This window comes from Nesoenas mayeri (assembly GCF_963082525.1).
Source record: "Nesoenas mayeri genome assembly, chromosome: Z".
Classification (NCBI taxonomy): domain Eukaryota; kingdom Metazoa; phylum Chordata; class Aves; order Columbiformes; family Columbidae; genus Nesoenas; species Nesoenas mayeri.
Genome location: NC_137542.1, coordinates 63,857,833 through 63,867,378, shown reverse-complemented (window position 1 = coordinate 63,867,378; position 9,546 = coordinate 63,857,833). Strand labels below are relative to the sequence as shown.

Below are 9,546 nucleotides of genomic sequence, written 5' to 3'. Positions count from 1 at the left end.
CTGCATACACATGAAAACATAAGCAAGCTTAAAAGATCAAAGAGTTTGGTTATATGCGTGTATTGTATAGAACAACTGGAACATTTTACACAGCCAGCATTTTTTGTCTTGGGAATAATTAGGAAGGATCCAAGATGCATAATTTCACTTCCAAGTCATATCAGGCATTAACTAAACTGTACTGCAAGCACCAACAAACTTGCATTTCCTGTTCCTAAATGTTTTGAGGCACTCCAGTTTTTACTGCTGAACTTTGAGATAGAGATCACAGTAACAGCAGCAGAACAGAACAAAGGGAAGGGAAGTGCAACTGAAGCAGAAGCTTAAACCAAAGCAGTAAACTGCATGTTGTCGATGTGCTTTTATTAAGAGGACATGGAAAGGACATTATAAAGGAATCAAAGCATTTTTGGGTGGGGAGGGAGAGGAGGAAGTGATAACACTTGAAATAAATATTCCATGGAGATAAAATCTCTAATAATTTATTGACCTTCAGTTTCACATTGTGAAAAAAAAAAATAAATGCAAGTTTTACAAAACCTTAAGATGTAGTAGCAAACAAAAAGACACAACATAGACAATTTTACTTCTTCACTTGCACAGTTTTCTTTTAGCACATGAACCACATTTTCAATAGCCAGGAAAGGGAACATTATTCTGCTCTAATCACTCTTATTCAGACAGGTGTCAAACCAAGAGAAAAGAGGCTGCACAATTATACCAGAAGAGGAAGGCTGTCCTTTGTTGCATGTTTCTACAGCAACCAGCCTGCAAAATAAGAGGAACCTTCCCATCTTATGCTAGGGTTTTTGTGTGCACTCCGCTGTGAACTGCATTTGCTTCAAAGTGTGGGGTGTTTTGCAGGACAGGAATGGTCAAGTAGCTAGCCAGGATTCCCACATCAATGCAAAGAACAACAGCCTAGCGTATTCCCTGCAGAGCCAGAGGCCCACCCTGACTTCAGCTTCCTTCGGCCTGCACACAGGAATTAATCGAGGAGTTGAAAGCAGACCACAACTTGGGAAACAGATGTAGAAAATTCATCCCACTTTTGGAAGTTGCACGGTGCTACAAAACAGATTCTGCAAGCTAAGTGGTTAGATGCAGCACAGCTTCACATCTGGGTTCTAATCAGCTTGACAGAAAAAGCAGGTATCAAACCTACATGCCCTTCTTCAAACAAGGGGGCCCCTGGGCACCCGGTTCTTCCCTTCCTCATACCTCATGCAGTCACCAGCTCCTGGGGAGAGGACGTGCAAAGCACAGGAACTCTGATTTTATGGCTCTCTTCACACTCCCAGGAGTGATCCACAAGATGAAAGGCAACAGTATTTCAAGGCTGTTTGCTTCAACAGGACAACCTGTGCAAGTACAGGAATATAGAAAGGAGATATACTCTATCTAAAATGTGCTCCTATTGCTTAAAAGCCATCTAAGAGAGAAGAACTAATACTTTGGGGGAGGGAGTGGGGAAAGGCTGTGGGTTTAAACACTTTTTTAATCTATCAAGAAATCAGTTTAACCAGAGAAACTACAATTGTTCACATCTAGCTGGGCCTCACCCTTTAAAAAACTGCTAATGCCTTCGCTAATTAATCAACGTTGTCTCAGTACTCACAGAACTCCAAATACTTTATTTCTGAAATGTAAAGGTCTACTCCAAACAGCAAGTCAAATGTAAGGCAGCACAGAGAAACTTCCAGTGACCAGTGTAAACACTTTCAGATGACAAAGCTTTCACAGATACAGCTACATCACTGTCACACAAAAAGGCAAGCATCACCAATGTGACTATTATTGTTTTGCATGCACACATGCAGCTGTTTACTTATACCGCAGCACACACCCATCATGTTACTGAATGTGCCAGTTAAGTTCAGCTCCAGAAACATTTAGGAAAAAAACACAATACAATACATGCTTCATAACAGGATCTGGCAAAGAAAGTACCTGCATAACATAGGCTTCTGAAATCCAGAATAAAAAGAGTAGCTTCAGCTGTCTCAAGACAAGACTGATAAGAAACAAATTTATTAAAAAAAAAAAAAAATATATATATATATATATATATATATAACAAAAATCAAAGTTTGGTTTCTCAGGATTGTATCTGACGCTTCTGACCAACCAAGTGTTTAAAGACACACCTGGCTAAGAAAAATAAAAGGCAGCAGAGTCAGAGGGCTACTTTTCAGATTAAGAGGTTTGAAATTCATTTTATATCCCCATAAGAATTTTGCTAGAGCACTTGGGTCTTGGACACCTGGGCACTCAGCTGATCATCTGAAATCCAGACGGATGAGGCAATCCAGTCAGTGCAAAATTGCTGCTCTTTTTTTTTTTTTCCTTTTTGTTAAGACTTCATCACTAACCTATCTCGAGGCTTTTTGAATCACCATATCCACTCATTCAGTTCAATGTGGTTATACTGTAGGTGCCCCTCTTCCAACTCAATAAATAAATAAATAACTTTGGACAATGACTTCATCTGGGCTTGGTATCCAGAAGCTCTTCCACAGTATTTGCGTTGCAATCAGGAAGCTGCACAAAGAGAGCTGCAAGAGATTTTGGCTGTTTCCAGATTAGAAATTGAAAGGCATTACCAACAAATGAAATGTAGCAAGGACACCATCTACAAGATACATCACATGCAACCTGGGGAGCTGGTGGCCTGAGAAAGTGACCTCCATGGCTTCTTCCTTTAGTACGTGTGTAATTTAAGATCCTGCCTTGTAATCCTTCCATTTCTGACCGGGAAGCCACCCCTCCCTCCCATCTCCAACTGTTACCCAACAGTTTTCTTTCTTTGTGCAGCAAGAGCAAGTCAGAGATCACAAAATGTGCAAAACATACAACAATTCACACAGGCCCTTGCAACATAAAGACAATTGCAGGCATTGTTTCAGCATGCAAGCACTGAACAATAAATAACTATATCTACAAGTAACATAACAGGAACAGGACAGTTTGAATTACTTATAAATACAGGGAGGAAAGGGAACAAGGAGCATTTGGGGGACATAATTTTTTCCCCACTGTTGCAAAAACTTTTCACCACTAGGATGTTCCTTATCAAGTGGAAGGTCACTCAGAGCACAGAGGACAATGCAACGCGGGACCTACAAGATGCTGTAGGCACTGCCCACAGACAAGCACGCTCCAGCAAGCAGAGCTCAGCAGCAACACCGCTGTATCTTCATGCACAGTAGCGTCTCACTGTTTCAGACCTGGCCTGCTTCCCTTGCAGCTGGCTCTGGCACTTCAAACCACCACAAAGAGAGGTGACAACCATTTCAAATTTCACATACAAACAGCAGAGTCCGTGGAAATGGAGTGCTGGGTGCTGCACAGCTCATTTAAGTTCTGTCTCTTCTTCTCCTTTGAAGGACTTATTAATATTTGCATTAATCCACAATTACTAGTACAAGGACCACATCAGAGATTCATCCATTTGTATTTAACCGTGTGCTGAAGCACTGAAGACAGGTTTTTTTTCTTCCAATTCCTTCATGTCTAGGTTAGATAATTTACAAGGTGCAGATGATTTTCTTCAAATGGAAGAGATACTGGATGATTTTTCTTCATTGAAACCACTTCTCCAGATCTGAGGTTCTAATTCTCTTCTCCAAATAGAGGAGTAAACTAAAAGCACAAGGAGAGAGAAAAGAGAAAAGAAAAAAAAAGAAAAAAAAAAAAAGAGATAAAAGACTTAAAGGGTTTTGCTGAGACAATGTACCATAAGGTTTCTGTTAGGTGTCAGAGAAAATCTAAAAGCTAGGCTTAGGATAAAATCCAGTTGATGGGCTTCCCTGCTGCACCAACACTTCAGTGTTCCTGTGTCATACATAGCCAAGTACCGATAGAGAAGACAGACAAGAACATAATTATTTAGGGTCAGATTCTGCCTTAATTATTCTACTAGCCTTACTCTGCACATATCCTACTGACCCAAGAAACAATTCAATTATTTTGCTTTAAATTCAGTTATTTAAAACCTAAATCAAGCTGTCCAAATACAGTTCAATGGGATGGGCTCTGCATCCTGCACACTTAAACATTTTTATGTTCCCCCAAAATGTTAAGGGTTTGTGGATTTGTTTTAAGCAGACAATCTTGTGCAATTTCTCTTCCACAAAAGGCCATATGAACACTTAGTGCAATGGGTTTTTTTCTATTCCTGGGCCAAGGCAAACCTGGTTGGAGTAGAGCAGAAGGGCAGGTGAAGGTGTCTCAACCCAATGCCTCCGTTCACCATGAAGAATTCTGAATTTAATTTATTCACAATATAGAAAAGGACATATAATCCCCTTAGGTAAAACATATCTACTGTTCCTGAGAGCAACAGTCTGTATCATTTCTTTCCACGCAGCAATGCACCACACACCAATAAGTCCATCACAGTCTTCTATAAAAATTGATGTTTCAATGAGAAATTCACCGTTTGGATGCTGAGGTTGTGCTTGGCTTTTTCACTATGAAGCTGTATTAAAATGCCAGTTTCCAAACCACTATCAGCTCATCACAGTCACTTCTGACAGCACTGCTAGAATTTTAGGAGGCAAATCCTACATCATTACAATGCCAAGGAGTTCCAATGAACTTGCATTAAACATACCACCTCCCTCTGAAGCTAAGGAAAACAGGGAACACTCACAGGAAATACTGCAGCCTACATAACAGCCCAGAGCACCAAGGCTTTTTGCAACTGTGGGCTTGAAACAGACTATCTTCATTATATCTAAAAAAGTCTCAGCACTTAGTGTTGATTAGTCTTTGCTAGACATTCTTCAGGGTAGCGTGTCATTCTTCCCACTGAAACACATGTATGAATATTGCAGCCAAAACAATGTTTCCTGTCATGAGATGAACTTTAAAAAAAAAATTATAAACCATTCCAAAATGGATGGGAAAAAAAAAATCCCCAACCTAATCAAAAGCCCCAAGTTTGAGGAATGGTACTAAGCAGACTGAACTCTTCCAAAAGCTGTCAGACTGGGGCCACACAGCGCCATGAAAACAGAGGGTAATCAGAAGTAATTTCCTTTTTGTCCCTCCTACCCATTGACAAAGCAGCAGGAGTCAGTAGGAAAAAAAAAAACCCAACCCACTACTTGCTGGCTGAGCACAGAGCATTGGAGATTTCAGTCCATGGCTCTGTTCAGCCAGTTATCTTGTGTGTAAGGCAGTTATTTTCTGTGTTAGTGAAGCTAAAACAGTGGCTTTTAACAAGGTACTGCAAAGCAAAGGAAAGCTTTTAGCACCGTTACATCCTGAAGACTCTTTTTCAAAATGAAACACTCCCTCTCATGTACTGTAAACTTCAGAACAATTAAGTTGGTCTCAGAAGAATAAGTCAATATTTTTCTTGGCACAGGTCTGAGTCCGGGCATTCAATACTGCTGGTCTGACAACAGTGGGAACTGCTGAAAGTCAGTAATAATAGAAATTAACTGAAGATGTCAAGAAGTTGTTTCCAGCTAGGGAGGAAGCCACTGCACAGAAATCAGGGCTTCCATTTGCTGGTGGCTGTCAGGGTGCGACTGCTCCCAGCACCCAGGATCTGGTAAGCCTCAAGGGTTCAGCCCTGCCTTCCTACAAGTAAGTCTGGGAATAACAAAGTAAGGAGTGAGGGCAGTGTCTTCAAGAGAAACAAGCACCTGATGGCACAAAGCAGCACAATTTCACAGTGGATTTCCACACTGACCTGCTGCTTTGCACAAGCTCAACCTTCTAGTCTTCACTAAACCAAGGCTCCCAGTCAGCTGAAAAACAGCTACAAGATGAATCCTCAGTGTACCACAGAGAAAGGAATTTCACAACTACCCTGCATTTCTAGGTATATACTTCTATCTACATTGCTTCAAAGGCATTTGGGTTTCATGTTACTGCAAGAGTCAAGCAAATGTCTCCCAGCTGCAGAAGACACCAGAAAAAAAAAGATATGACCAGTTCCAAATAGAAGAACCTAGGGATGTCTTTACACAAAAGCTGCTCTTCCCATTTTCTAGAGAACCTCCACCAGTATGGACTTCTGGGTAACCTGGATGCAAATGCAGAGTGTGCTTAATCACTGAAACTGTATTTATTTGCCTTGTTCCTTCTAACCTGTCTGACTTGATGGTACCACTATACACTGTTCAACTCCAACAAGAAATTACCAGTCACAGGGCATGGATTATTTAGCACTAAGTATGCCACTATATTTGTTTGGTTGGCTGATGGTAACTCTAATTCTGTACTAAAGTCTCAAGTGGGGCACGGGGGGAAAGAACAACAAAACACTAAGGGGACTCTGCCAGATTTGTTGCAAAATACATAGATTAATTGTTCTGGAAAAATGCCAGTGACTTATTTAAAGTGACGTAACTGTAGAAAAGATAAAAAATAAGAAAAAAAAAAAACCAACAGTAACAGTCAAAGTAACAGTTAGTAGTGAGGATGAAAAAACAGATTGGAAAAATATTGGTAAAATGTGTATGTACTCGTCTTTTTTAGTGCTTTTTTTATGAACATTTTCTCCCCTCAGAAATTCACAACAATCAACCTTGCAAAGCCAAATTCAGACTTGCTTGTGAGAAGATACAATGCTGAAGTTGCATCTGGTAAGAGCTTGGCCCATTATGTATAATTAAATTGTTTTGAAACATTGTGTGCTATAGACTAGTAATTATTGCAGCCAGCAATATTAATTATATGTCTTTCTGACACTATATCTAGTCCAACATATATGACCATAACTATTTTTAAAAATCTGTATTTTGAAGCGTATCAATGGAGCAAATGTAACCTTAGTCTATGCAGATGCAACCATGCTGTCTAGGTGAGATGGAAAATTAGGCCTGAAGTGCCTGTAAAACACCTTTCAGCAAGTTTCCCCAAAGTCTGTCTGCATGGAAAAAGCATGCTGTCTGTCTGGAAATTCAAATGAATTCACTATCAGGCTTCAATTCAGAGTTTATAGCATCTTTTTTAGGTTCTGTTACTGGATATAAAGAGTGACATAGCCTCTGTAGTCAGGAAAACAGTGCCAAACCCTTGTTTAGCATGCATTTAGTATTTAAATGCAGAGCAAGATTCAACTTCCAAAACATCATCTGCATTGCCCCACAAGCTGGAAACATTATTTTTGTTCAGTCCTTTACATCTAAATCATGTAGGAAAAGGCCTCATAAAGAGAAACGGGTGCAAGATATGTGGCAAAGCATCTGGCTTTGCCACGGACCTTGGTGCCTGTTTTACAATACCTGTGAGTATACACCTCAGTTACTCCAGCTGTAAAACTGAATATACTCACCCTCCTCAGAGCTGCTGCTGGAAAGCTTTGTGAACAGCATGGTTAGAGTGGAATTCAAAGGTGCTATTTCTTACCTGATAATTTGTAGTTGCAACATACACACAATTATGAGGGGAGGTGCTTCCATGTGCTGACAAACGCTGTGGGAATTAACGAATAGGGCACAGTTGTTATGCTGTTCCATACATCCAATGTGGGATCATAGCAGTCCAACGTTTTGCACCTCTGAATGCCAAAGTAGCCTCCAACCACGTACAATTTGTTTCCAGATGCCACTGCATGGCAGCTCATTCGCTTAGCGGTCACATCTCCCACCTTAGTCCACTGGTATGTCTCACTGTTGAATTTATAAGCAGAGCATGCAGAGAATTCAGTATCTCCACCCATAATAAAAATCTGGTTACCCAGAACAGCTGCAGCTGTGTAGCGCCAGGGCTGGGGGCAGGTGGCTGGTACTGTCCATCTGTTTTCACACTGATCATAGCACTGAACTTTGGGCAGCTTGTCATGGCTAACACTAGTACCTCCAAAAGCAAACAGCTTAAGCTTTGCACTGACTACAGCTGCATTGCTTACTCCCTCTCGCAGTGGGGCAACCATGGTCCATTTGTTGGTCACAGGGTCATATTGTTCTACTTGTTTTAAGGATACTGAAGGGGAAGCTGGAAGGCAACCAGTTGCTGCAGTGTGTCCTCCTACTACATATAAACAGTGCTTAAGTTCAGCAGAGCCATGCCCAAACCTAGCAACCAGCATGGGAGCGGCCTTTGACCACTCCTCATGAAGGGTGTCATACACCCACACATCTTTGGAGACTCCATTTTCTGACCCTCGTCCCCCAGTGATATACACTTTGCAACCTATGGCACAAGCGCTGAACTCTTTCCGTGGACTTGGTATGTCAGCCTTTGGAATGATCTCCTTTGCTTTTTGGTCCACCAGGTACAACTTGTCACACATAAAGGTTTGGCCACCCAAAAGAAAAAGTGAATGGCCAGTTTTACGGGGTCTGGCACACAAACTAGTGACCACCCCATCATTCTGTAAGATCTTTAACTTGCATCTTATTGATTCTTCTACAATCTCTTTGCTTTTCCTTTGCTTGGTGATAAGTTCTTCCATGGCCACATTCTCCATAAGGTATATGGCTGGCAAGAGGGCCAGTCTCACTGTCTGCAACAGCTCGGGCAGATAACAGTGACGCTTACTCAGGTCATAGTTGACCCAGTTGATAGCTGATTCATATACCAGCCTTTCATCTTCGGTTTCTAATTCTTCACTGGAAAGGAGCTGCACTACCATGTCTTTTGGCAGCTGGAGGAAGTCTTCACCTTTACTGATACTCTGGAAGTTGCTAAGGCACATCCTCCAAGAGAGTTCGTACAGCTTGGTGCACTGGTGAGCATCCGACAGCAGCAGCATGCCAAGACAGTTGGTCGGATGAAGGTTTTTCTCCAGAAATTCTGCACAAGCATCCCGAATGTCCTGAAACTCCAGCATGTCACCAGCCTCCAGCAGTGACTCCGCATTCTCCTCGTTGATGATGACCCTGGAGGAATACGCATAGTCCAGAAGAAGCTCCAGGACTTCTGGGTGAATAGAATTATGAAAGTTGACTTCACTGTCCTGGCTTTCTTTCAATCCTCCACTGAACATTGCTTCAAAATAGCGGCTACAAGCAGCTAGAACAGCTCTGTGGCAGGGGAATGATCTGTTCCCAGCATGGAGAAGTACGTCTGTAAAGAGACGCTGCTGACGCAGAAGGTTCAGGTGAGTAAGGACACTATCAGCATAGGATGACTTGTGGAACAAGTATATGTTTATGGAGCCAGTACTGGCCCTAGATTTGCGATTTTCATGCATGCTGACTGACATTTTCTTTCACACCTATAAACAAAGAAAAAATTAATAAGATTAATGAGACAGTTAAATTCATTATTATTTTTTACATATCAAAAAGTATCTATTATTCACTGTAAGATCGGAAAAAAAGATTTAATTTATAGAGGAGTGGACAGAGAATTGCATCTACCTTTAGCATGTGTTTATTTTTTGTAAGATGAGTTTCATAAATGACATACTCTAAATTCATTGCCCAAGAGCAGGTTTATCTTGGGAAACCTGATCTCCAACTTTCACAGCAATGCAGTAAGCAAGTAAGTCAGAGGAGAAAGGAAAGGAACCAGGACTGATTTTCTCACCCTTCCCCAACCTAGACCAGCTGATTCAGTACATACGTACACATGCACATG

At 41.2% G+C, this 9,546-nt stretch overlaps 1 protein-coding gene across 1 annotated transcript; it reads right to left on the bottom strand.

The window, feature by feature from the left end:
- Positions 1 to 7,399: 7,399 nt before the first annotated feature.
- ENC1 (ectodermal-neural cortex 1) lies at positions 7,400 to 9,169 on the bottom strand (the record flags this gene model as incomplete). Its single annotated transcript, XM_080362488.1, has 1 exon — positions 7,400 to 9,169. One exon carries the CDS (start codon positions 9,167 to 9,169, stop codon positions 7,400 to 7,402), a length of 1,770 nt encoding a protein of 589 aa, XP_080218614.1.
- Positions 9,170 to 9,546: the final 377 nt, after the last annotated feature.